Genomic DNA, 27,495 nt, shown 5'->3' on the forward strand with positions numbered 1-27,495 from the left:
TAAAGTGCTTTGAAACATTTATCTAAAGCCTTGCCTTTCTCAGATAAAAGCGCCACCAGCTTCAGTCAAGAGAAAGATTGAAGGATGTGTTCCCAAGAATACAATGAATTCTTCTTTAACAGTCCCTGGTGATTCAACCAACTTCAAGTTTGGAAATACTGTCTGAAAATAATGCAGTGGTGTCCAAGGGATAAACTCCCACACGTACAAATGCCCTTCACGGGGCCAGAGGACCATTCTGTTCTGTAAAGCCTCGGGGAAAAAAAAAAAAAAAAAAAAAAAGAAAACAAGAAAACAAGAAACGGAGCCCAGAGGAACAACTTTGCTCTGGAGTTCACCTTCTCTTGCTTACAAACCATCAGTAAACCCTGCAGAAGTGGGCAGGACAAGGTCACACCACCGCCCTTGTGCTGTAGCCTGACAGGACGGCATCACTCTGGGGCTGCTGGCGGGGACACCCCAGGTGCCGCGGCGCAGCACAGCCCTTCTCCCCAGCCGGGAGCGGGGAGCCCTCCGGTCAGCCCCCACAGCTCCAGCATGGGGCACTTGGCCGCTCCGCCCAGGAGGTCAGGGCACAGGAGAGGTTTATCGCATTTTCCCACATGCCCACGTCCATATGTATTGGGGAAGGTAGGGCAGAAGCAGCCGTCGCTCTGGGGTGGCAGGTGATGGGCTCAGCCATATACCTGAGGAGAGGGCTAAAACGCTTTGGGTGGTGCCTGGTTTGGATTTGTGCTCTGCTACCCACACGGCTCTTTCCACCCCCCGAAGTGCTGTGTAGGGTTGTCCTGTTGTTCTACTTCAGCTTCCCTGTTCTGGCTTCATCTCCCCCTGTACAGGCCTGACAGCATACTGCGGGTGCATCTACACCAGCCTAAGTTATTAGCACAGAAACCTGCTTTCTTTTACACTTTTCCCCAGCCCTCCCATAAAGATCTCGGCGCAGAGCAGCTCAGCTCTACGTTTCTCTCTCATCAGGCCCAGGAACGGGTCTCTGCACAGGGACGGTTAAAGGATCTCAGTGGTTTCAGAAGACCAAAGCAGCAGCCAGTTCTGCGGGAGAACGTGGCTCTGCTCCTGGCTTTGCTCAGGGGCCGTTCTCCTCTGGGAGCAATAAGCTGTGCTAACTTATTAGCATGGGCAGCTTTGATGCTGTAATGCTGCAAAAGGCTGCCCCAGTTGATGCCAGGGAAAAGGCACAATACGACACAGGTCAGCGCAGGTGAAGCCACAGCAGCAGCCGCGTGCCCACCGTCACGGCTCTCACCACTTCTCTCATGGAAGGCACAAATCCTGCGGGACAGAGTTGGGCCACCGGCCACATCCAAATACTTCCCCTGACCTCAGCCACTGATCTTTAATAAATCTTCACTGGGGCTAATTTAATCTTCAGCCAGAACTCTGGGGCATGGAGGGAGCTTTCCTTCGGCACAGCCAGGATGGAGCAGCCCAAGCACACCCATTCCCATCACCGGCGCCCACCTCCGGCACCGCTGTGGATGTGCAGCCACTTCCTTGGCTCAGCCATGTCGCAGAGACCTGGTGAGCAAACCTGCTCTGGAGGCTCAGCACTCGGCCAGGGACGGGCACAGGGAAGCCCACCAGCCAGCCCTTGCCATCACCACGCGCCAGCCTCCCAAGGTGGCTTTCTGCCGTCCCCTCTCCTGGCAGGGAGCATCGCCCTGCGACTAGCTGTGCACACACACACACCCCCCAACACCTTTTCCAAGCTCCCCCGGTGCCCAGACCAGCCCCACGACAGAGAGGACATGACCGGGGAGGAAACACGACCGGGGAGGCAGCCATGGGCCTGCCTGCTGCCGAGTTTTTGCACCATTTCAGCCATGAGACTGCATGGGTTTTTGGCTGGGCCAGGCTCAGCACACGCCAGCTCAGCGTCAGGAGAGGAGAGAAACACATAAATGTGGATTTTTAGTTTCTCATGCTCCCTCCAAAGCCTGTGGGTCTGGCCACCCATCCAGCTTGAGGCCATGAGGAAGAATGAAGGAGCAAACCAAGGACAAGCAGCCTTCTCTAGAGTTCCTGCTCCTGGAGAAAAGGCTCCAAAGAAGTGGTATTTTGCCAGCTGCAATTTTGACCCACAAAACCAGACTCAGCACAGCTTTGGCAGAAACCTTTTTTTACCTGAATTGCAAGAAAGGAAGACATAGATGCGTGATTTTACCTCCACCTCTTTTTTTATCATGTGGCTTGTCTCCAAAGCCCTGTGACATCCTCCAGCAAGAGGCATCAGCAAGACCCACCACACAGCCACCTCAGACACTGCCATTGCTTCCAAGCTCCAGGGAGAGCTGCTGCTCGGCTCCCAGCTCAGGAGGGGCGGCTGGGCTCCCTGCAGCCCCCCGCTCCGCACCCTGCACATCACATTGAGCAGCAAAGCGCCAAACTGGAACAGAGCGACTCAGCACACCCCAACCTGGTCCAATGTCCGAGTCCGATTCCAGGGCACCACAGGCATCTTCACATCGTAGGTTCCTCCCGCTCCCAAACCCCGCGTTGTTCTGACAGACTTCATCATCCCAGACCCGGCACGCTCCCACGGCGGGAGGAACGTAGCAGCTCTTTGCAGTGATCTCTGATACACCAGACTGGGAAGTACTTACACATATTCGTGTGTATTTTTAACTTTAGAGGGAAATCAACACATATGCAAGTGTGCGGTAGTGTGAAAGTTAATTTAAATGCAAATGCTGCATTTGCCCAGTAGAAATTAAGTAATACACTCAACTTAATATTCATACTTAATGATTATTACTGCTTCAGCCAGGTAACTAGACCTGTTGGAGAGAAGTGACTCAGGTGTTAGTTGTCAACTATGCAGAAACATGCTCCGATGTGGCCACTTGGCACTTTAGACAGGCATCTACAGCTTAAACACAGGGCAGGTGTCTGAGGGCCCGTGCAAACACCTGATCAGCACATCACCACCAGCCACGCCTGCGCGGCTCAGCTGTGGGTAAGGAAAGCGCAGGTCTCCTCCAACAGCCTTGGCATTCGCCCTCCTTCTGCAAACCCAACACCGGCCCGAGCTCAGTACGCGGTTACAGGCACATGCTACTCTGAAACGATGGCCCCACGTCGCAGCTACAAACAAGATACCTGTGCTCGTTATCCAGCCAGAAAGGAGCCTATTACTCAAGCCGGACAGTGTGTTACCCAAGAGCACTTAGCATCACGCATGTATTATTAAAGAGAATGACCGCAGGTGCATTACACGGATAAGAACATAAACCTTCGCGCTCAGGAGCGCCATCCAGCTACCGGTTATATAGATATTTAGAGCTACGGACGCTTCCCGCGGGCAGCCTGCTCCGAAGCTGTCCGTTACCAGCCCCTCTTGCAGCACCCTCCTCTGAAGCAACTGGTGCAGCGAGCGAAGCGGAAGGCAGGCGGGCGAGGGCCCGCTTCACACGGCCGCTGCCCGCGGCGGGAGGAGGGCGAGCAGAGCCGCAGAACAGCGGGCCGCACGACGGGAGCGAGGCGAAGTCGCCGCGGGCCACCCGAGCGGGAGACGGTCGCCCCGCGGCCCCGGCCCCGCCAGCCGATGCGCGGGGGGCTGTTGCCACCTGGTGGCAGCGGCCAGGGCGGCCCACGGGGAGGCGCGGGCCTTTCCCCGGGCCCGGGGCCGGCACCCACCGCCCGGGCAGCGAGGCAGCGGCAGGGCAGCCTTCGTCTTGCGTGTGCCCTCGGGCACAGCCGATGCTCTCCCACCCGCCGGTGCTGCGGAGCGGGCGAGGAGCGCACCCGCCTTGCGCACCTCGCGCATTTACACACGCTTGACCCGCCCGAGAGCCCGGCCAGGGCCTGGTCCCCCTGCACACAGCCGCTGCCTGGGGCCACCCGGCTGCCGAGGGCCCCGCCAAAGCCCCCCGGGGCTTTTTCCCCAGGGAAGGTGCCCAGGAGCCTCCCCCAGCACCCGGTGCCCTTTGGTGAGGGTACACACCGGCGCGGGATCCAGCGCTTACCGGTGCGTGGGAAGAGGGTGGGCGAGCAGCTACAGACCAGCGTAAGGCCTGCAGCCAGCCCTGCGCTCCCCACCGCTGGGGCTGGGCCCGGGCCCGAAGCTGTGCTAAGGAACTGTAGGAAAGGACGGGTGGGCCGCTGCCCGCCGGAGATGCAGCCTGAGCCCCACCTGCAGCTGAGGCAACCCTCTCCCCATTAAGGTCCTCGGCAAACCCCTGCTAAAACGTTGCCGGCTCTGTTTCTGCAGCTGCTACACATCAGGAGTGGATTGAAGAAATTGGGGGGGTCTCTGCTCCTCTGTGCTGCTGGGACAGGCAGGAAAGTGAAGCCACGAACCAGCAGCAGAAAAAACAATGGAAAGAAACATAATACAGCTTCTGAATAAACTGCCAGCCGCAGCCTCTCGTCAGCTCCGGTGTGAAGTGCACTCTGACTTTACTGGAGCTGCTTATTTAGATATGGAGCTTTTTATCCACTCAGCAGCTAGAAGCACTACCCAGAGCCCCGGCTTTCCTGGGGCAGAGGATGGTGTTTGTTATTGCACGGGGCAGGGAAGGGTGCTCTGGCCGCACAGGCGTGCTTTGCACCTTGGCAGTCCATGCCGGGAGCCCAGGGTGGCTGAGGGGAGAGGCAGAGTCCGGCAGCAGAGGCCGAGGGTCCCCCATCTCCCCAGGCTGCAGCATCGCCTGCTTTGGGGTGACTCTTCCCCACCTTGCCGCTCCCCGAGCCGGGCAGTGGGACAGTCTCTGCCTCACAGAGATCACTGATGGAGGCTGCAGCACCATGCGATGCGGCAGTCAGCAAAGTGGCAATCAGTCAGGAAAAATTATAACAAGGACTGAATTAAGAATGTACAGGGAGGGAGTGAAATTAAATATTAATAGCCACTCATCACTCAAGCTCATCTCTCTTCTGCAGCATGCTTGAGTGAGGCCATACAACACATACGTGCAAGGCAATCCACTGGCTAAATAAACGACTCCCGGCTCTCCAGATTGCGGTGTAACGCTGTCACAGCCGGGTGCTCCTTGCAACAGCAGGTGGCTGAGGGATCACACCCAGGCTGATGGGTGCTCGAGCAGGGCCAGCTCCCCCCGGCTTCGCAGTAACTGCAGCGGGAGGCAGCCCTGAGAGAGAGCGGCACCCGGGACCGAGCCCCGGCTGCCAGCGCTGCACCAGCAGCTCCAGGTAAATCAGCCTGCAGTGAGCCCCACCGTGGCAGCAGGTTTGTTACTCCAAACCAGCCTTCACGAAAGGAAGTTCAGTCATGGTGCCAAGCCCAACAATATTCGAGGAGCATTTGGACAACGCCCTCAGACCTAGGGGGTGAATTTTGGGGTTGTCCTATGCAGGGACAGGAGTTGGACTCGATGATCCCTGTGGATCCCTTCCAACTCAGGACATTCTGTGATTCTAAGTTTATAAAGCTGCCTATATCCTCAGCCCGGGAACTGAAGTCCAACCTTAAACCTGGAGCTATAGTATCAGGCAACGCAAATGGCAGTGAATAAGCAAGAACTCAGAATAGCTCCAAACAGGCAAAAGGTGCGGGTTTGCTGTGCCGCTGCACAGTGGCGGCTGCAGGAGCAGTCTGACATGGCAACCAGGCAATGCCCCGGTTCTGACAGAACCCATGTTGCTCAGAAAGTGCCTCGTTTCCCTCTTCCAAAGCATCATGTCCAACACTTTAAGGACATGATTTCCTCGTACCAGGGAACTGGGGTGTCCCCTTCCCTCCTCCCCTCCCCAGGGAGAAGCAGACAGAACGGCCAACTCGCCCTGCACAGCCGCGGCGGGACCCAGCCTCCCCTCTGGCCCCGTCGGTCCGGTACGTTGCAAACGAGCAGCCTCTGCGGTTTCTGGTTTGTGGGTTTTTTTCTTCTGTGTGTTCTTGTCATTCCAACTGTTAAGCAGATGCCCTCTGCAAAGCCAGCTTCTTCCAGGTATTTAGTCTAGTTCCTGTAGGTTTCCAAAGAGGTAAATAAAATGAGGTGTGAAGCCTCTCCCAGGCTGCTGCCACCAGCATGGAGCGTTGCCTCTCTCCCCCCTTCAAATTTATAACCTTTTCTATTCAAAGTTTAGCCAGAATTGGATTGAGATGGCCACCCTAGGGGTAATGAGACAGAGCTATATCCTATCGTACGGATTCTCTCCTGAGCTATCTTTAGGGATGTTACCCTTTATTTTTCATTTAAAATACATTGTTCCCCAGCGTGAAATGTGTTGTTTGGTGCCATACGCATGGCAGCATGCACTCTAGCCTTGGAGGTCAGCTCCTGCCACGGAGCCAAGTGGCAAAGGACACAGCTCCCAGTGCCCTTTTAATATCTCAGTTACAGCACTAAAAGCCTTGTTGTCAGGAGAAGAAAGGATAAATAGCTTAACATGAGCCTGTATTAGTTAGGAGTGCTGGGGAACAGGGACTTTTAATTGGAAATCAATTATCAATTTACTGATAATGTTGACATTCACTCTCAGACAAAGGCTTCATTTGGCTCATTACCAGCGATACTGTGGGGATCTTCTCAACTCAGAGTGAACCCAGCAGAATAATAGTTTGGACGCAGGACAGACCTGTGACGAAACCAGCAGTGCACGCACGTTAGGAAAACTGTTTAATTACGTTGCTTTACTTTATCTGGCAATAAATCTCATGGGTTAAAGCCACTGTGCTGTGAGGTGCTGCGCATTAAGTGCAGCGCCCTGGGTGAGGGGTGCCCCGGTGTGGCTGAGGGCTGCTGGCGAGGCGGTGACCGACGATGGGAGCTGGCGGGGCTGGGCAAGGCTGCGCCGCCCAGACACCTCCACGGCAGGATGCCGGCTGCGCCGTGGCAGCACGGGGCCAAGCCGAGCACATGGTGGGCTGCGATGGACGATGTCTTCCTGCGCTTGCCACGGTTTTCATATCCACTTAGCTGGCTCTAGTTAATTCTTTAAAAGCAAATGCCAGGCTAGTCCTGAAGGCCGTGGTGCCTGGCTGGGATCTGCCGCTGCCGCAGGAAGGGCCTTTGTTCGTCTCCTTGGCTTGCGTGGCCCCCTGAGCCCCCTCACTCTTTCCCTTTGGGAGCAGATAATCGCTCTTGCCCTGTTCACTACAGAGCAAGCACTAAACCGTCTTTGTTTTAAACTCATTTTGGCATCTGCTTTTGTCTGACATTGCTTGTGCATTGCAGGTATGTGTCCCCTTCCTGGAGCTGCATGCGACGCGTCCTCCGTGGGGACAGGGGCTGGGGGGATTCCCCACACGGGGGGGCAGGCAGCAGCGGGGGGGACACTTGGATTTGGTTTTCCAGCAGGTCCGTCATGGGCCAGGCAAAGCAGCTCTGGCTGCTCAGCAGCTGACAGCGGGTGTTTGTGGGGAGGGGGCAGTGGCCGATAACAGCAGTGGGCAGAGGACGGAGGCGCAGGGCCCCCGGTCCCGGAGGGGCTGTGCCAGGGAGCTGCGTCCGCAGGCGGGGGGCAGCAGGTAGACCCCTCCAGGGCAGAGCTGCTCGAGGGAACCGGTGATGGAAGGGAGGAGTGACCCCTGAAGGAAAATACCCTTTGAGGTGCGAATAAGGGGGCCATCGCAGATCTCCATCCCTGGAGAGCCTACGGGTGTGAATGGGCTCACGTGGCAATGGCTGGAGGGATGAGAGAGCACCGTGTCGTGGTCCCCCTCTCTGCCCCTCCAGTGATAATTAACGTCTGTGTAATCAGCTTTCAAAAAGAAAAGCAAGCCTGCTCTTTCAATGCTTCATTGCCAAAGCTGCCCTCCGCTTTTCAAGAGCAATACTTATCTAATACTCCTGCACAGGCGAGCACTGACGCGCTGAGAGGGGCTCATGGCGTGAAGGGTTGGGGAAAAACGTGGCAGCAGCAACAGGAGATCGAGTCTTGATCCCCCCCAAACACACAAAGGGCAAGCGGGGGGGCAGCGGGGACGCTCAGCCCAGCTCCTCCTGGGCATTCACCCCTACCACCGCACGAAGGTTGATCATGGCGGGGAGCACGTCCCTGCCACAGGCGCTGGCCCTGCAGCGGTGCGGTCCCGCTGTCTCCGTTCAGTGTCACCCCAGCCTTATTGAGCTGATGTTCCTCCTAAGGCACAGACACACTGAGGTGCCAGGGAGCTCACGCCGGCAGAGGTGAAGGTGAGGTCTCTCCAGAGCAGATGTGGAGTGCAGCTCCTTGGCTGCCATCCTCACCTACCCTGATTCCCCATCCAAGGCAGCTTTCCCCTGTGGGCAAGCGATAAACCACCCAAAGGTGCTCTCGCCTAGCAGGAGATCTGCAAAGGTATTTAATTGCCTGAAGACAGGCACAGGCACCCAGAGCTGGAAGTGGTTCCTGTGGCAGGGGCTGGTGGAGCACAGAGCGGCCCTTCCCCACCAGCTCTCGCCCCAGGAGGACTCCCCACACTCATGTGGCATCTTCCTCAGCACTTAATTACTGCGGTTTTCGTGCAGTGAGCTTCAAGGCAAAGATTTGTTCAAAATAAAATGGAAGAACATTCCTGTTGTTTTTACCTAAATGCATTTTAAATAAAATTTAAAAGAAGAAGTGACACCTCTGAAATGCGGGGTACATCTCAGCTGGTGTAGCTCAATCAGCACAAGTCCTCCCACGCCAATGGAAATGGGCAAATTTACACCTCCTTGGAGACTTTTTTTTTCTTTATTGGCCTACATCTCTCTTCCCTGCGCATTTTCACCATATGCCCAGGGCTGAGAGGAAAGAGCCCATCTGTGCTCTCAGTGGCTCATCTAAACAAACACAGCGGAACACACGAAGCCAGCCATGGTGAGCGACCACGGGCCTGGCTCGCGGCTACGGGGGAGCGGCAGCCAGGAGACGCGGCCAACGGCACCACCGCCACCCGCCGGCACGGCGAAGGGGCTGGGGGGCTGCGGCACGGCGGTTCTGGAGGAGCACCCTGGCCACCGCCTCTGACCGGGGCTGTGGGGAACAAGGGACGGTGAAGCCGCAAGCACGGGTGTAGGCACATGCACAGGCAGGGGTGCAGGCAGGGGTGCCAGCCCACGCGGCTCCCAGAGGCAGCAAATATTCTGAAACCACAGCCAACGTTTTTGAGAAAAGTTAAGCAGTTTTATTCAACAGGATGAGTCCACACCCAGCTAGTGGCTTCATCTACATGGCATCATCAGCATACATGACAGAGGACCCACTCAGACACTCTAGCTGAACGGCATCTCACCATACGTTACAGAGACAACACCAGAGGAGGAGGAGGACCGTTACAAAGGGCAGCCAGCCAGCAGTTTCCTACGGCTTCCCGGCGTAACCAAACCCATCCCCACCAGACTACGCAGCCCAGCCACTCGGAAGCAGATCAGACTCGGGATACCTACTGCCACACTGTGAAAACCACAACACTGCTAGTTAAATAACACAGTCCAGCGTTTACAAAAATGACCTACCAGGGGTACTTCAGCCTAAGGAAGAAAGTGCACTGCCATCACCACCCCGGGGACCGACACACTTGCGTGCGCTGCTGAAGAGTCTGTACAGAGAAGATCGGCGTGGGTGCCATTGCTTTCGAGTCAGCACCATCGGAGGCAATGCCGAGCCCTGGGGAGGGCGGGCAAGCGCCAAGCTGCCCCTCCCGGAGGCGGCCATGGCACTGGGGGACGGGACGGGGCAGGTCCACAGGCACCCAGCGGGGTCTGCAGGAGCCGAGCCAGAGGTCGGCACTCGCTCTGCACAGCAGAGAAACAACTGCTCCGTGAAGACGCCCTCCTCTTGGCTGCCACGTCCCCAAGGAGGGGCTGTGTCTGCACCGGTCCCTCCGGACCCTCGCCTGGCGGGGCCCCACCGCCGCTCAGATCAACTACTCGGCCCTAAGTTTTCACAGTGAAAGCTCTGTGAATTCTCTGAAGCCTACAGTCTTTACGCCTTTAGAGAGGTATCGAGGATCAGGGTAAAGTTACTCATGAAACATGAGCAGGTTCCAGTTATGGTACTCCTACAATGTACGTGTTTCAATTTTGTGCCAAGTTAGCTTACAGAAAAATACATTTCTTCCCTTAAATTTACAGTAGTTAAAACTACAGTTTGAATACCGTATTAAAAAGGGGTAGTTTATACTTCAACAAAACACCTTGGTTTTCTTTTCTTTAAAAAAAAAAATTTAAAAGGACTTTAAAAGCAATCACTCCCAGCACAACGCAACTGTACAAAGGAAATCATGATGTGTACAGCTCCTAGGACATTAACTCCAAGCATTTGTTCTGGTGCTCAAAAAGGCACTTAAAGATAAGAAAACAATTGTATTAAAAACCCACAACAAAACAAAACAAAGGAAAACAAAAGGCAATAATTTAATAGAAAGACACTGGAACTTGTACCTTATCTTCAAAAGTAAGAAGGAAGGGGGGGAAAAAAAAAAAAAACTAATAAACATTGTTTTGCTATCAAGTCATCTTTGAAAGTATATAAAAAAACCCAGAAGACTAGCAAAGTGAATGTTCTCCAGGAACTAAATGGAAAAAAAAAAATTACTGGCAACGAACACACAGCTCTCGTGCCAAATGGGTTTCTTCCCTCCCCCTAAAAGCACATTTGCTGGTTCATTACTAGACCAGACTGACAGACTGTTTGAACATCTGCTGCCCGTAATGACAGAGGCATTGACCTCAGGGTTAGCCTAAGTTAGGAAAGGGGGGAAAAATTATGAAGAAAAATAAGCATCAATATGAACTAATTGTGGTAATTACAAATGTCAACAATGTTAATAGACAAGTACATAAACACCATTTCCCCTTACAGCATTATACGGAGGAACAATGACAGAATCACTACATACAGTACTTCTCCCCCACTGTACACTGAAAGGTTAGCTTTGCGGCTTTGTTTTTTTACTTTTTTTATTACTATTATTATTGGGTTTTATTTTTACATTGAGCTACCTACTAAGTGCAAAGATTTGGTGAGTGGCATTGGCTTTCATCTAATCTTAGCCTATTTTTTTTGTACAGTTTACATGTTAACAGTTACTTTCCAGCATTTAAGCAAGTACAGCAATATATACACAGACTGGCAGAGGCGGGAGCCAGGCAGGAGCAGGGTGCGTGGAAGGGACACATGCTTGTGCACCGGGCATGGGAACAAACGCCAGGCCGGTGCCGGGTTTGCGACACCGGGTCTGTACCCAGCGCGGGGGTACGGGCTGCCTCGCACAGCCACGGGGCAGCTGAGGCGCGTGGGCGCGTTATGGGTGAGCTCCCCAGCCGAGACGGGAGCTGCGGCGGGACCGGTGGGCTCTGCCGCCCCGGCCGGCCCCTCCGCTGCCTTCGGGAAGTCAGGCTGCTCCTCTGGCCATGTGTGAGCTGGGGTCTGCAGCGGTGCTGGAGAGAAGAGGAAGATGAAGCGGGGAACAAACAAAAGCCCTGGGCAGGGGCAGGTGACTGCTGGATGAGGCAGGAGGGCTCGCTAGCTTCTTTGCGCAGGGACAGACAGAACAGCAGAAATCAGTGACAGCGGGAAGGAAGGATGAACATTTATGAGCCATTAGTGCAGCTTTTCTAGGCAGCTGAGAGACTCACGATGGCCCGTTTCACACTGGGGTTGTACGTGATCATGTGGAAGCGACCAAATTAAACCATGGGTCATTGCATGGAAATCTGTACAAGAAGCAAAAAACTGCAGGAGAAGCACAGAGTGTCTTGAATTCAGCGCTTACAGAAGAGACTTGATTATCAGACAAAGTACCATGCAATCTCCAGCTCTTTCTGCATATTTTTTCTCTGGGTTAAATGTTCAGAGGAAAACCAAAATGTAGATTCTTTTGCATAAACTCAAACTGTTGTATTATATAGTACAGTACAGAAAGTGCAAAATATCACCCCATCAGATCAGTTCCGCATCTGATATGGTCAAATATGGCTCATGCTTTTCATGCAAAAAGACGCAATCTGAATCAAGACCCTCATGTACTGCTGTGCAACTTCAAATAAAGGAACGTTGTTGTACCAAAGTCTCCTCACCTGTTTAGTCCTATCTGTCAAGATACCATTAGTTTTCTTCTAAAAAAACAAGGAAAAAAAAAGAAATGTGTGGGTAAAGGGAAATGAAGCATCTCAAAACTGTGTAAGTTACTCTATGCTTTACCACAGGTTTGTCACTAGTCCTTGTTCATTCCGAAATCTTCAAGCGCATCAGAATTCTGCGGACCCCGCGGTGCAGGCAGGGCAGCACTGTGCCCCGGCGCAGCAGCTACGTCCTCCTCCCTGCGTGAAGCCGATGGAGCACGCCTCGTTCTCTGTCCCTGCTCCTGCCGGGTGCTGCTGGCCGGGGCGTCACAGCACACACGAAGGCGTCTCGGAATTCAGCTTGAAAAGACACTCCAGCCGGCCTGACACACACTGTCATTTATGAATTTCCAGCTCTTCTCCATAGGCCAGCAGTGAACAAAACCCACTGTATCCCTCCCGCCCCCCCGTTTTTTTTAAATGCCAAGAAGTGCAGAAAATAAATTCCAGGACTGGCCTTGTATTGCTCGATGCACAGCTGCTACGTACCTCCACGCACACACACGCACACAAATAGCCTGGAAAAAAAACCAAATCAACCCAACATCTCTAGAGAGGACATTTCAGAGCCAGTTTCTGAGGTAAATCTACTTTTTTAAAAAAGTCACCGAATTCTGTACACTTTTTTTTTTTTAATATATACTTCTACATATAGCGTGTATTCTCCAGTGCCAACATGTAGACCCGCCGTCTCCTCCTGCTGTAGGACTGCAAGCTTGGGAAGTGTTTCTGCATGGATGGGGGTGTGTGTGCACACATATGTACATACACACATATATGTACAATCAACCATCAGGCCTAGGCTACGCACTTGTTCCCCTTTTGGAGAGGTTCCTTTTGAGCACGGTTTTGACTTCCCGCTTGGCTAAGTGGGGCTTTGCTGAGCTGCCGGCCCCGCTGCCACTGTCCAGGCGCTGGCTCTCCCCGCCGTGTTCCCTGTGCCCCAGCCTACATAGTGCCTGATTTATCCGTCGAGCTGCTGGGGAAGAGCTTCTCAGTGGGGGTGACGGCAGGGCTGCCCACCCCCGAGCTGCTGCTGCTGCTGGAGCGGTGCTGTACCACCGGCCGCATTGGCGGGGGCCGCAGCTGAGCCCCGGCCAGCCGGGCCGACAGGGCTGGCTTGAAGGTGGTCATCATCTCCGTGGTGGAGCTGCTGCTGCGCCGCATGGCAGCATCGGGGTCCCGGATCAGAATCGTGTGGAGGGGGCTGGCGGGCTCTGAGTTAGCAGCACCCATTGGGGGGTTCTTCATGGGCTCCAGTGTGTCCAGGACCACATCGGGGGCCTGCTTGGCCGTGTTCTGCCTCTCCAGCTCCCGCAGCTCGTTCAGCGCCGTGCTCATGGTCTTCTCGATGTCCTGCGAATGCCACCAACAAAGGGATATCAGCACCATGCCACAGCATCGCGCCACTCTCCTGCACCCCACCCCATGGAGAGGCCCCCCCGTCCTGGCACCTGTGTCCGTGTGTGAGGGTCTCTGACCTAAGACAGAGCCTCCAGGCAAAGCAGGAGCTTTAGGAGAAGATATAAAGCCCAAACTCTGGCCACACAAAGGCACCCCATGTCTCCCAAGTCAACAGGAGTTTGGTCGCCAGCTCCAAAGGGAGCAAAGCCCGAGCACCACGAGCAACACCAGCCTGTCCACATCTCCAACGAGGCAGGACATCTCCACATTCCCCACAGCACTGAGGCTGGTTTTTCCCAAAAAAAGAAGGCCCTGCAGCCTCCATCAGATGTATGGGACCTCTGCTGTCCCTGTGCCTCCAGGGCAATGGCACGTGTGGGGCGGAAATGCCCAGGGATGTATGCAGAGTGAGCAGCACAATGGCAGCTCACCATAAATAAAAGAGAGGCCAGCAACAAGGCCTCTCTCCCTGTGCGGGGGGAGGCAGCTGAGATGAGACCGGCCCCAGCCCCTCACTGCCCACCCACCTCGGGTCATGTCTCCTAGGCACGGCCTCCATGGGTCCGTCCACAGAGATCCTCCGGAAGGTGAACCCAGTTCAACCAGAAGTGCCCATTTAAAGTAAATTAGCTACATTAGTGCTGATCATCTCATTCAGAAATAGAGGCCCTACTTTGGCTTCACTTAAATCCGTCTTAACTGAATTAAGGCCACTAACTCAGAAAGAGACCATCTGAAAAGTGATTTAAGGCAACTGAATCAATCGTTTAAAAAAAATAGCTTTAGTTAACTCTCCTCGCTGTCCTTCTGTAGACAAGTCCTTAATTTTATAATGCGTACAAAACGCTTGGTTGAGCCTCAGATAATGTTCAGAGGATCAGCAGAAGGGAAATAATTATCAAACTAGCTCCAATTAATTCTATTAAGCTGTTCAGATAATGAGTGAAAATATTCTCCCAGAGCTAAGCCTCAGGACTACCAAGTCCAGCAGTCCTACAGACTTCAAGGTAAGTATTTATTTACATCAGCTGAGTGCGAATCTTTTCCAAGGTTTAAAAAAACCAACACAAAACCCAAAAGGCAAGAAAATTGTGCATATCGTGCTCTGTCCTCAGCATTTACCCATCCCTCTGGAGGCTCCTGGACCCCACAGCCCTGCACTGCACCTGGGAAACGCGGCCCCAGGCCCCACTGCAGGGTGGCACGCTACTGCCCATCAGCCGAGCCCGGGGACTTCGTGCATGCTGTTATCCCATCCCAAGGCAGACACAGTGCCCCAGCTCGAGCCATCGCTCAGGGCATGCACTGTGCTACGACCATAACTCTAAATTGATCACACCAAATGCAAGCTCTTGATGGACAGAGAGGCTGGGTAGCGTGCTGCAGAGCAAGAGAACAAGGAGCGTGGCTGGTGGAAAAGCAGACAGGACAGTAAGAGTTCTTCCTTTCTGCAATCATCATTAATTATCCCACTGAAAGCAGCTCATTCTACATAAAACAGCCCGCCAAACCCTGTGGCACATGAGCTGCTGCCAAGTGGCGGGCAGCAGCGTCCCCAGCAGCTGCACCCCTCCGCCTGGGCATCACCAACCGTCCCACAGCTGCTGCTCCTGCCAGAGGGTGGCACGAAGCAAACTGCCGGGGAAACTGCTGAAATAGGGAATGCTGAGCAGCCTGTCCACAGCGCTCCCAGCCCCCAGGCCCCGAACCGGCCCAACCCACGGCTGTTGGGACACATTGGCGGGGAGTGTGCCTGAACTAGGTGGTTTCTGCAGCCTGCTGCGTGAAAGGACCATTCTCTGAGATGTTAACAGGTTTGGTATAACCTGACCAATACCTGGCTGGGGGCCTCCTGCCAGCAGCAGAGAGAGGAGACCTGCAGGCTATGCTGGAGGTAACATGAATTTAACAAGCATCGTGGAACTGATGGCCTAATGTGACATCAATGATGTTGCATGGCTGGAGACATCATACTGGGATTAGACTAACATTTTGAGATCCTAGCTACAAACAGCCAGTACCAACCTGAAGTACTTCTCTCCAAACACGGAGCATCAGTCAAATTCTGATTTGGCAAATCCAGTTTTCTCCTCCTAAGCTCCTTATGGAGCGTCAGATGAAGATAATGCGCTTCCCTCCCTGCGGGAGGTAAGAGCTGCCAGCACATTTTGGTGGTGGATCAAACATTTCTGCCTATTGTTTTGAAAAAACAAGGTTTGTGGGAGGAGGCAGTATCTTTTATTAGACCAACCGATACAGTTGGAAAAGCAGGCAAGCTGTTGGCTGCTCATTTTTGTCTTTAAACCATTGCAGCTACAACAGCACTGTAATTCTGAAGTGTGTTGAGATGGAAGGGGCTCTGCGGCGCTACCCCAGTGACTTTCATTTTAGCCTCTCAATCCCTGGGCACCGAGAGCCACTTCACAAACCTCTTACCTCAGCAAGCGCTTCTGCTTCTAGAGATTTCTGATCTCCGAGACTACTGTGTCTAGTTGATCCACAGGTCGATCTCAGCGGGTGGCCATCAGACAAGGCCTTCCTGTCTGGGAAATTGATGCTGCCTGCACTGCCGAATGTCGCCATTCTGCGCTTTTCAGGACTCTCAATCCTACCCCTGTTAAGAGGTATTTTGTGGGGGCTGCTAGGGCAGGCCGCTGCTCGAGGAGGAGTGTCTATGCCAGGACCCATCCCTCGGGGCGGGCTGTGCGTGTCCCCCCCGCTTCGACGGCGAGGGATAGCTGCACCGTCAGACCTCAATCTCACTCTGTAAAGAATCCATCACAAGACTAGGTCACCGTCCATCAGATCAAAAGTGGCTGGTTGCATGCTGTAAGACAATCGCTCAGCTCTGAGAGTTAAGATCAAACCAAACTCGAGCCTTTCAGCTCCAGAAGACTAAAGCAAGAGGGAAGACAGACATTTTAGCCAGTGCCAAGAAAGGGACAGCATTGTACCTTCTTTACTTAAGATCTACATTAGCAATGCACATGAAAACCCCCTCCATGCTCATATTATTCTGCAGTGCTTACTGGAGCCTCCCCTTCTGTCTTGCCCTACACCACACACTGACTCTCCCCGCATGTGACAGCGACTACCTCTGTGTTCATAGGAAAATGAGAGTTTCCCTACCGGCCCATTACTCCTCCAAAGCCATAGTCCACAATATGATCCGTCGGAGACTGGATGTCGTTCTTGGATGAGGCTTTATCATCCAGCAGTGGTCCGCTGCTTGCCTCACTGTCTGCCTTCTGGCTCAGGCTGTCAGAGAACGCATCATCCCTAGGAAAAGGAGACTCCCATCAGTAACACGGCTCTGCCCCAGGAGAGAGGCTAGGGCCCAGCCACAATGTCGATCTGAACATCACCACTCCAGCAGCTCCAGGCTTTGGTAACAAAGGGCTAGACCAAGGGCACCACTTCAGACAGTACCTGGAGCTTGGAAAAAGCGAACATCACATTTCCATATCCCCCTGCGCTGTAGTTGCCATTTTAATGAATCCAGGTACAGTACTTGTAACAGAAGCGGCATCTGCGAAGGACCTTAGGATCTGCCTACAGGCCTGATGGGCACTGAACAATGCCAGGTCAACGTACACGAGGGGCAAGACCAATATTAAGCCTGGGTCATGCCACTTTAAGGAGTCAATGATAGATGGGGTTCAGTATTTAGTGCTTGGGTTTATCAGCTTGAACGTGAAACAATCTGAGCCAATACATGGAGAAGCAGATGTGAACAGGTCCAGATTTCTCAGCAAAGTCATTAAGCCTCAGAAAATCTGACCACTTATTTTGGGTGGCTAAAGTGGACCTTGTGTCGGTATGTGATTTTAACATCCTGGATCAACACATGCCACTTTACTCACATGTCTTGCACCACAATGTACTGGTGGGGTATAAGGCCATCCACACCGTTATGTCTCCCTTCCCACCAGTCTTCTGATGCCCGATGGTACAGGAGGAGTGAGGCCCCTTTCTTAAAGGAGAGCTCTCGTGGAGACCGTCCAATGTAGTCAAACTTTGCTATGGCTTCAATCTGCTCCACTTCTGCAAAGGAGAGAAGCACAGATAGAGAAAAGCTTAGTTCAAGAATCACGAGGGCACAATAAATCCTAGAAAGATACATCTCACCAGAACAGCAGTAATGCTGCTGCCCTAGCTTCCCGAGAGCATCTTACACTGAGTACAAACCATCTTATTTTTAGACTGATCAATTCTTTTTGTTCTTCCAGCCTGCCTGGAATTTCTCACAGACTCACAAACTACCAGCAATTACAAAAAGCTGCAAACCAGATGGAGAGTAGTTGAAATTTCCCTGTGCACATATGGCATCATCACCCACACTCCCATTTTCTACCTATAAAGTGATTTCTTCAGTTATAGAACCCCATTATCGTCCAGACTGGGATCCTGTCAAGCTGTGTCAGATACTGTGATCAAAGCCCTGCTTACCTTCTCATCCTTTCCTTATCCTGGAGACAGTTTGGCCTGAATTACTGATGACTAATGAATCCCCATAGAAATGACGGGGATCCCCACTGAAACGATGATAGTGGCTCTGCCCGGGCAGCTGCTCTGCATCACACCCCCACATCTGCAGACCTTCCCAGCACTCTACCTCACCACTTCTCCACTTTTTCTAATTTAAGCTCTACCAAACACCAGGGATTCACAAACTGGAAGCTCAGGGCCTGAAATTCAAGAGGGCTGAGGCAGGACTTCACTTTGGGAGGTCATGAGCACATCAGGAACTTTGGAGCCCCTGGCCAAGGGCATCATAGTGGGAGCTGCTGGTGCACCCAAAGAGAAGCCTGGTTGGCGCTGAGGAGCCTGTGGAGGAGCCCAGCTCTTCTGCAAATCTGTTTCCAGCTGGGAGCACTGAATCCTAGTAATTCCAAAGTAGTGACAGCATTTCTCTCTCCAATGGCAGGAGCAAGCTGCACTCCGCCTCACTCCACTCCGAGATGGGTGAAAAAGCAGGCTGCCACCACCCAACTACCTCTAGCCACTATCAGAGCCAGCAAGCAAGCAGTTAATGTACCTTGATTATTTGAGACACCCGATCATTTTAAACCCCACCTGGAGACTAGCAGATGCGTGATGACAAAGCTAAACAGGGCAAATCCACCCAGTTCCTCCAGATCTGTCACGTTCTCATTAAAACATGGAAACTTGCTTTGCTCCATCAGCCTGGTCACTAACCACAGGCTCAGCATCAGCAGCAATCAGGATGTGACCTGTCACTCTGCTCAGTGACAAGACCCACACAGAGGAGGAGACACCGGAGGAGGACATGGGAGATGCTGCATCAGGCCCCTGCCCCATTCCCTGCCTCACGTAAGACAGGACAGGTCGCTTCAGCAGACTGATTTTCCCCAGCTTAAAATACACATCCACACCAATATGAGCAGCAGGGTGTCTGGGAATACTACAGCAGCATCAGTGGGGAATGCTCTGGAGGAAACATAGCTGGGGAGGCAACCAGAAGGGCTCTCACAGCCCTGATAAAATGTTGAGTTTCCCAGCAGGGAGGGTGCATGGGGTGAGGGAGAGGCGAAGAAGGAATATGTAAATTCACAGAATAAAGCTGCTCCTTCTCCACACTTGCACTGCAGTTAATCACCCAGAAACTCCAATCAGAGCTATTAATGTGACCACCCAAGCACAAAATTGGCTAAATGGCAGCTTGCTCTCCTTCATCTTCTAGTCCTGTTGGCTCCTGTCTGTAGCTGAAAGCAGGTCCCGAGCTGTCCAGCCTAGCTGCGCCCTTCCCCTCCCCACGGTGCCAGCCAGCCAGGCAAGCCCTCCCACCACCCAACAGCCTTGGGAGGCGTCAGTGTTTTGTCAGGGCAGACACATCCGAGGAAACAGTGGCCATCAGGAAAGCAGAAGAGGTGTTCAGCTTCCCGGTGCCCTTCCACACAGCATAGTTCTTCCATTAAACAGTGTCACGGGGTTGCACATTTGCCATCTCTCAGCAGTGCCAGCGGGGTCTCCCAGACTCACCCCATGGCCGAGCTGCCGGTGCCTCCAGGGAGTGGGAAGCACAGTGCTTCCTCGTGCTTTGGTACCACGTCCTGGAGCAAACACGCTACTTGACCAGCTCTGCCAGCACCCCCATTGCCACACCTGCCTTTGTGATCACCATGAGCTTCAAAGCTTTTACTGAGAGCCCATATGTGAAACTCCTAGCTGGTTTACCCAGAAGTGCAGGCAGCCACGAGCTTACAGAAAGCTGGACCTGAGCCTCCCCCAGCGCATTACGAAACACTGATGATGCACGCAGTTGCAAGGGATTCATACCCAGCTGCACTCATCCGCATGGTCCTGGCTCACATGTCCTGCTTCGCCCTCCAAAGCCGGCCAGCTCCACGGGCCTGACATGAGCAGAAATGAGCAGGCGGGTACTTCGACACCAAAGGAAACAGAACTGACTGCAGGGAAAACCAGGCTGCAGCTTGCTCGAACACAGGGGCATTTAGTTTCTACCAAGGAGATGGCTGCTCGACAGGGGATGATCCACAGAGTAATGAAACCAGCTGAAAGACCCCCCCTGATTTCAGAGGGCCCCCAACCGGGTCACTGACATTCACTGTTTTCCCTACAGTGCATCCAAGGGCCTGGAGTGAACAGAGCTGGTCCCCACCCCCCATCAGCCCCCTGTCTCCCCTCCTGTTCTCGTGAGCCATTTCACACAGCATGTCCTCACCATAGCATGGCTGCATGTAAGCACAGATGACAAGGAAAAGGAAAAAGACATATGGAATTAATGGAATCTCATAGAACAGCTCCAAAAAACCAACCCCTGTACCCTCCCATGGATTCAGACCACTGCGAAGGTCCATGCACATCCTATGATCAAAACCTATAAGGAACATTTATTAATATGCATATGGATTACCAAGCACACGCTAGTCCAGCCCCTAATCAGACTAGGAGCGAAGTGCACACTGCTTTCCCGCATGTACAGCTTTTCTAACAGAGACCTGATTTTCTGTTTGTGCTCACCGTCATCACTGGTGTGTGGCTCTGTGCCGTTGTCATGGTCAACCTCATCGATGGTGCCTGGCTCGCTGTGCGGGCTGTCACTGAAATAAAATACACCATGCTTTCAAAGAAAGAATGAGATTCTGTTCCCGAGGCATTTAACAAAACTAAGTTGTTGAGGGAAATTCTGGCCCCAGTGACACCTGAGAGAGTTATGTTTTTAGTTTTCATAGGACTGAGATGATCATTTTAAATCACAGCAGATCTCTGAACTTGCTTTGAGAACAGCAGACACTCGCACCACGATCTTCAGGCCCAGGACATCATGTTCTGTTGCTCATGCATCTTACTCATTATTTGGCAAAACAAATATAAAGTGATACCAAGTTAAAATGTTCCACTCACTCATTCACAATGAGTTTTAGTATTTTATCCTCCGCTTGCATCATTAAGGATGGTGGCAGGTGATCAGCATCAGGGAAGATTAGGCCTCAGAAATGTATAAAACTTGCACACAAATCAGTTCAAGTCTTATAAATACTGGTTTGTTAAAACTCAGATCTGAATGTCAGTTTAGAATTCCAGCATCCTCCAGACAAATGTGTAATATCACTTACACTTCTAATGTGGGAGTTTGTTTATGGAGTTTTCCTATCCTGGCTATACCAAGTAGGGTGAATTATGCACCAGAAAGATGCGATGCAATGCAGTCGCACATGGCTGATCCCATCCCCAGCTAGCGCAAACTCATCTGTCTTCCAGCACTGACAAAACAAAAGGAACTGGAAGGTTCAGGTTAACTTTGGGCTAAGGGATTTCGTCCAACTTATGCAATTATGATCAGCTATGAGACTTTACTCAAAAATTCCAACCTAAGAGGAATTTGGTTAGAATTGACCTAAAATTCTGTTTTGCTCTGAACACACTTCTGTGAATCTGCAGCTAAAAAGATTTTTTATAAATATTAATATTCATATTGGAAACAATTTTCTCCTCAAGTTTCTACTGAGGTTTGTAATGCTGTATCAGCATGAGAAAAATGAAAAAACAAAAACAAAAACACCCCCACAAACCCCCAGTGAAAAACTGCCTCTGTTTTCACCAGCAAGGCTAAAATGAAAAAGCAAAACTGATATATACAAGTAGAGACTAATTGGTTAGGTGTGAAAAATCCTCTTAGTTTTATCAAGGTATTTATAACTAAGAACCACGCAGACAGCCTGGTATGGAGTAAGATTCTTAATGAGTACAAAACAGCACAAGCCTATCAAATATATATCACTTGCACACATAATTCATAACATTTAACAGGAATACATACAAAAAGGCATGCCCCTTCCGCAGAGGGGCAAATTCACCCCAACAGCATGCTCAGCTGCTCTGAATATTAAGTCTGAACTTCCCAAAGCTCTCCTCACACCCCATCCTCTCGGGGATCTGCTCCCAAGAGCCCTTCTCCTACACTCGTGTGAGCTAGGGTCAATTCTCTGTCTACCAGGAATCCAGCCAAAGCCCTGCATTTTGTCACAGGTTCACTCTTAATGTACAGTGCCAAAAGATAACGCTGGCATGGGGATCTGGCTTTAAGTTCTGCAAACAATTAAGTTCTGCCCCCTCTCCTTACCAGTACTCCTCCCCTCCAGTCATGCACTTCTCGTAGACAGGTCCTTCCAGCTCTCTGTGGCTGGGGAAGATGCCCTCGTGGTTAATGATGATGGTTTTGATGACCTCATTGACATGGGCTTGGCAGGACACCGGATCCTGCCCATCTGGAATGTGCATCAGAGTGGGCCCAAAGCAGATGGCCAGGTTGTAGGGATCCATCATGTTCTCATCGCTGTACTGCGATAAGCTGCAAGCACAAGTGTTAGGGAGGCGCAGTGCCGACTTTCACCGTTCGCTCAGAAAAATCTCCCACAAACAAACTCCCGCCGCCCAGGAAAGCAATCATCACTGAGCTGTACATCTTCCCTGAACATACAGCCATGGCTAGGCAAGGCTGAGGAAGGAGCAAAATACAACTCTCCATGGCAATACCAAAAAGGACTCAAGTAATGAAGACTGGGAAGCCCTGAAAAAAAAGGAGGGCAAGGAGAAACTCAGTGAAAGAGGAAAAAAAAGACTCACTGATTAAGGAAAGCAAAAAGATATCTCATGACAACGATGACAGCCCGGGGCAGAGTGACGATGATTTGCTGGATCTGGTGCACTCTCTCGGTGGTATTCTCGATTTCTGGAACACATGGATAGAAAGCACATCTTTAAACTTTCTCAGGACCAGACAACACAGCACCAGAGGGACTTGTTCCAGTTCTAGTAGCCCATTATGCGAGGAGAACAATAGCCTATTTCCAGATTTGATCCATTGGTTTGGCACTGAAGTGCAAGCAGAGAATCGGGCATAGAGCTCTTCCACAGGTGAATTCATACGTATGTTCAGATTCAGTATAAACAGCAAATAAAGACATTTCCATGGTTTTATTTTTAAAATAACTGTTTGCAGATTATTTAGATCATTCCTCAACAACTAGCCTACTTCTCAAAAGCTTGAGTCAATTTGGCACTGGAAAATGGAACACTGCTTGGTTTTCTAGGGCACATTTTTAAATGTGGTTTTTATTCACATTACTCTTACAGGTTAACCATCAGGTCCTTCTGAGTCCTTCTGCTCCAGTCTCCCACTGGTCATAATAGGAATTTAATCTGAACTGGTTCTGAGTCAGCACTTTAAGTTTCGCTTCCCTCCACAGCAGTGCGCAAAGCCCCTAGCTGCTATCAGAAATCAGCTTCCTTCCGTAGGAAGGAGGACGGACTTAGAGCTACCTTGCTTCCAGAGCCAGCTCACTCACCCAGGGAGCCCTGCACCGCTCCTCCGCCCTCCAGCAGCCCCGCACCAGGACGATGCTGAAGCCCCCGCACAGCAGCCTCCTTCACCTACAGAGCTGCAAGAGCCCCGCTCCGGCACCGACCCGCCGAGGGGCTCAGTGCCGCTCCTGCAGCGGCTGGCAGCACATTCCAGCCCCCAACGCTACTTTTTTTTAAGCTAGTATCTGTTCAATATATTACGTAGATAGTTAATCCTGTGGCTTTTATTTTACAGAAAGCAGACAGAGAGTACCAAAGCTTTCCTGAGAGCAGTCAGACTCAGATGCATGGAATAAGCCAAATCAGCAGAGAGATGCTTACTTTATTTTGCTGGCTCAAACTTTGACATTTGCTAATCATAATATTCACTGACAACATGTAGCTCGGCTGCCATTTGTTCAAAAATTCTGAGCAAAATTTGGCTTCAGTTTAAAGGTCGAAATATTTGTAATATTTCATTTTAGAAATTCTTCCTTTTGAGGAATGTGTTTATCCCGTTATTGCTTACTGGGTTCCCTACTTCTTCAGTTTGGTTTCACTTAAGGGGACATTTGTAAAAAAAAAAAAAAAAAGAAAAATCAAATAAATAAGAACTGGATAAAAACCTACAACAATAGATATCTGTTCTGAAACCTAGAGGAACGAATTGTCTTGAAGCACTTGCCTTTCTTCACTTAGCAGAAATGTTTCAACTGGCTGTAATTCAGAGGAATTAAAGGAGTGATCATCAATCACTTCATCATACAGGCACACCCCTGAATGAACCTTAGCAAACAAAGTGCCTTTTCTATCCACCTGTTTCTCACGTGCATTTGAGAAACGCTTCCATGTAAACTCTCAGTCCCCTATAAGGCAAAAGGAAAAGCCAGCCTTTCATCGGCCACCAGCAAGCCTGGCCTCCCCGCCACAGCGGCAGGGAATGACGTGGCTCTGCAGCCTTCCAGGGGCACTCAGAGGCCCTGCGATGTGCGCAGCAGCCCCTGCTGCGAAAGGCTCACTCAGAATACCTTACCAGGAGCCAAGGGAAATCAAGGTGGCTTTGTGATGCCCTGGGGTGGAGAGCCCAAACCACTCGGCTGCATTTAACCTTTCCGCCGTAATTGCACAATGACACAGAACATCCTACAGCAAGGGTGGCATTTTACTGAGCAGTGGTTCTCAAAGGAAGAAGGTTTCTTCAATCTGTTTGGGTTGGGGCACCTATTACGCAGCCTGTATTTATGTGGCAGAAAATCAGATGCACTTAAGGTCAGATTTTTAATGGGAACAAGGCACTTTAATTCATTTTAAATCTATCCTTAATTGAAAGGCAGGAACAGCAGCAGGAAAAGAAAGGAAAGATGAGAAAAAGGAAGATTCTTGCGAAAATGGGAAGAAATAAATAAAGAAAGAAGAGAATACTATCCAGAAAATTAACAGATGATGTTTGTAATGAAAACCTCCCAAAAGCTTAATAAATCGTGCAAATTGGCATTAATTAGGGATAGTTCCAAAGCACAAGCCTACCTGCAAGCACACAGACAGTCACATCACCAAGCACCGGGCACATTTCCCGGCACCGAGGGGGACTCGTCCCCTTCTCTCTGGGCTGTGCCCTCTCAGGCTTCCCCACTCTGCCTGCTGCAAGCCCCTCGGGGAAGGCAACTGGAGCGAGCGCTGCAAGCCAGGCTACAGCTCCCTCTCTGGGGCACGAAACTGGTGTAGAAACAGCTTCCTTTGTTTGCCATGTTACAGGTATGCTGTGCTGTTTTACACATCAAAACTGAAAGGCAACAGCGAATTTCCTAAAGCTACTATATAAAACAACTGTTCTTGAAAAATAAGGGGAGATTCTTCTCCTTCTGGAACAAGCCCATCCCTGCATCGTTCCCCTCTAGATAGCATCTGTCTTTCTTGACATCACTAAATCTCTAGCAGTTATGCACATTAACATTAAGGAGGGGGGAAGGAGCCAGGAGCAATGAAAGCCAAACGAAGGACTTCAGCACATGTTCACCAGGTCAGTCCCCCCACAACGTACCAAGACACTCGAACCCTCAAACAACTCTGATGCCTCTCCTGTAAATAAAAGTCACCCTGCAGACAAAGCATGCAACACGCTCCTCCATCACCTCTGAAACATCAAATTCATTCTGCCTTCTTCCTTTCCCCCAGGGGAGTAATTTCCACGACAGGCCAATAAATAAATGTCATCACTACAAGGTACTGAGAGAAGTAAACTCCAGCTGGGATATCTGTTTCTTCAATTGCAGAGGAACAAGTGGAGCTGGGAGGAGAATTCAGGACAGAACAAGAAGCAACCAGGCTCTCCCTGACATCAATCCCAGACCCTTCATGATTAAAAACCCTCAGCTTCTACCTCTGCTCACATCCCAAAGCACTGTCTGGTTTTCTTTGGGATGGGAAATGCACATAGCAAACACTTGGAGAACAGCTGATTGAGTGAGGTTGAAAGCAATTCTGCAGACCTCAGGGGTCGGAGAAGCTTTGTGAGCAGCCAAGAGTTACTGACCTTCACTATGTTTAGTAGAAGACACTGAGCTAAAGCAGCAAAACCCCTTTGGGTCCCAGGAGGCATGGCTGCTTGACATGTGACAGGCAGGCACAGGAACCATCGCTATCTGCACAGAGATCTGTGCAGGCAGGACAGCAGCCAACGCTGTTCAAGCAACTAATGACCCCTCATGCAACCCGCAAGTGTGTGTATGGGCTTGCCGCATGTGCAGCTCACTGGCCTAAGCTTGGAGATGACTCTATGGTGATCCTCATGATGCTAGGAAGAATTTAAAAGAGCCACAGTAAGATGTTTTACCGCTCCCTCACCTCCATCGCTGCCAATGCACACTCTTAATGTCTTTTCCTAACAACTCCGTTGCAGACCTATAGCCCTTCTTACAGCATAAGCTGCTATTTGCAAAAAAACTCAGATGTATCTGCTCCCCGTTTATTGCTTCACTTGTCCCACCCTATTCTCCGAGAAGAGCTGTCACATGTACTTACTTATAGTAGATATCAAATCTTGAAACCTTTCCTTAGGAAATAGGGGGTTTTCCAGTCCTCGGAAATACAGCTTCAAGACTCCAGCCACTGAATTAATGTCACGTTCATTTTGATCATCAGCAAGGGGATCTTCACCTGCCCAGAGAAGAGTTTTTATTTCCAGCATTACTATCAAGTTGGACTAACACAACAAGTGTTTTTTACTAACTCTGGAAACCCAAAATTTCCCACAGTTCAGAAAACCCTCTGCTGAGCAGATCTAAACGATGGTGGGTGAAAGCCTGAGAAGACAGGCTTGGCTGGAGGATGCAATTATGCCCCTGGAATAGACCAAACGGTTCTAGATAGCATTGTACTAACTTAAATCTATAAAAGGCTTTCAAAATCTAAGGGATTTGGATACCAATTCGTCTTAAATTGGATGTGCAAATCCTCCAGCCTTTGACAATCTCACCACTGCCTTATTCATCGGCCTGGCCACCTTCACCCTGATCCCTCCAATGCTGCTCAAAGATTAATGCCATGGAGGCCATTACTCCCATCTAGACTGTCCCTTTCACAGCTGCACCCTCACCCGGTGACAGCAGGATTGCTCTGCTCTGTCTTGCCAGCCTTACATCTTCGATGTGCTTTTCTCAACAGAATCACTAGCAGCTCCACAGCCAACACTGCCACCAGGTACATGTGGCAATGCTGCTCCTCCTTTCACAAACCCCTGCAGGAAGCAGGAAAATGGATCCCCAACAAACTATTTTATGGCTCTCATCTGAGGCTTTCATGGTCTTAATCAATGACTGTGGAAAAGATCTCTGCACCTACCCCTACTTCTCATACTCTTTCCCTAAGTGACTCTTTGCTACTGCTGGAGATACAGTACTGAGATACCTAGAAGGGGAGAAAACCTCCTCGTGTCTCGTAGCAGAAAGGCCTTTAGCACAGGCTTTACACAATGTCTAATGCACCCAGCACACACTGAAACTCCCACCAACGATCTCTGCTCGGACACGGGGTCCAGCTGCAGCTGCACATCCTGCCAACGCACCTCTCTCAAACGAATTCTTGATGTCGTTCACTTCCACCTGGGAGCCAGGAACTCTGAAAATGCCCTGCTGCTGAAGGCCTGGAAAGGAACAACATTTTTAAAAATATTTCTGTAACTGTTACACAGTACTTTCTGGTAAAGAACAGCAGAAACTAGGAGTCAATGCACCTGCAGAGAAAGGCTGAG

The 27,495-nt window shown here is 51.2% G+C and overlaps 1 protein-coding gene across 3 annotated transcripts in view; it reads right to left on the reverse strand.

Annotated features, from left to right (window-relative positions):
* Nucleotides 1–9,056: 9,056 nt before the first annotated feature.
* SRGAP3 (SLIT-ROBO Rho GTPase activating protein 3) overlaps nucleotides 9,057–27,495 on the reverse strand; it is a 133,423-nt gene continuing 114,984 nt past the window's right edge. For all 3 annotated transcript variants that reach the window (XM_087743856.1, XM_087743855.1, XM_087743857.1), the window contains exons 14-22: nucleotides 27,310–27,387; nucleotides 26,268–26,402; nucleotides 22,530–22,635; nucleotides 22,027–22,254; nucleotides 20,424–20,503; nucleotides 17,282–17,462; nucleotides 16,548–16,697; nucleotides 15,855–16,182; nucleotides 9,057–13,370 (exon numbers count right to left, since the gene is read on the reverse strand). In XM_087743856.1, coding sequence (XP_087599982.1) covers nucleotides 12,963–13,370; nucleotides 15,855–16,182; nucleotides 16,548–16,697; nucleotides 17,282–17,462; nucleotides 20,424–20,503; nucleotides 22,027–22,254; nucleotides 22,530–22,635; nucleotides 26,268–26,402; nucleotides 27,310–27,387 — 1,694 coding nt within the window. In that variant the 3' untranslated portion in view covers nucleotides 9,057–12,962. The remainder of the gene's footprint in view (nucleotides 13,371–15,854; nucleotides 16,183–16,547; nucleotides 16,698–17,281; nucleotides 17,463–20,423; nucleotides 20,504–22,026; nucleotides 22,255–22,529; nucleotides 22,636–26,267; nucleotides 26,403–27,309; nucleotides 27,388–27,495) is intronic.

This window comes from Nipponia nippon, unplaced genomic scaffold (genome assembly GCF_047370975.1).
Source record: "Nipponia nippon isolate SJK-2023a ecotype South Korea unplaced genomic scaffold, ASM4737097v1 scaffold_9, whole genome shotgun sequence".
In the NCBI taxonomy this organism is placed as follows: Eukaryota; Metazoa; Chordata; class Aves; order Pelecaniformes; family Threskiornithidae; genus Nipponia; species Nipponia nippon.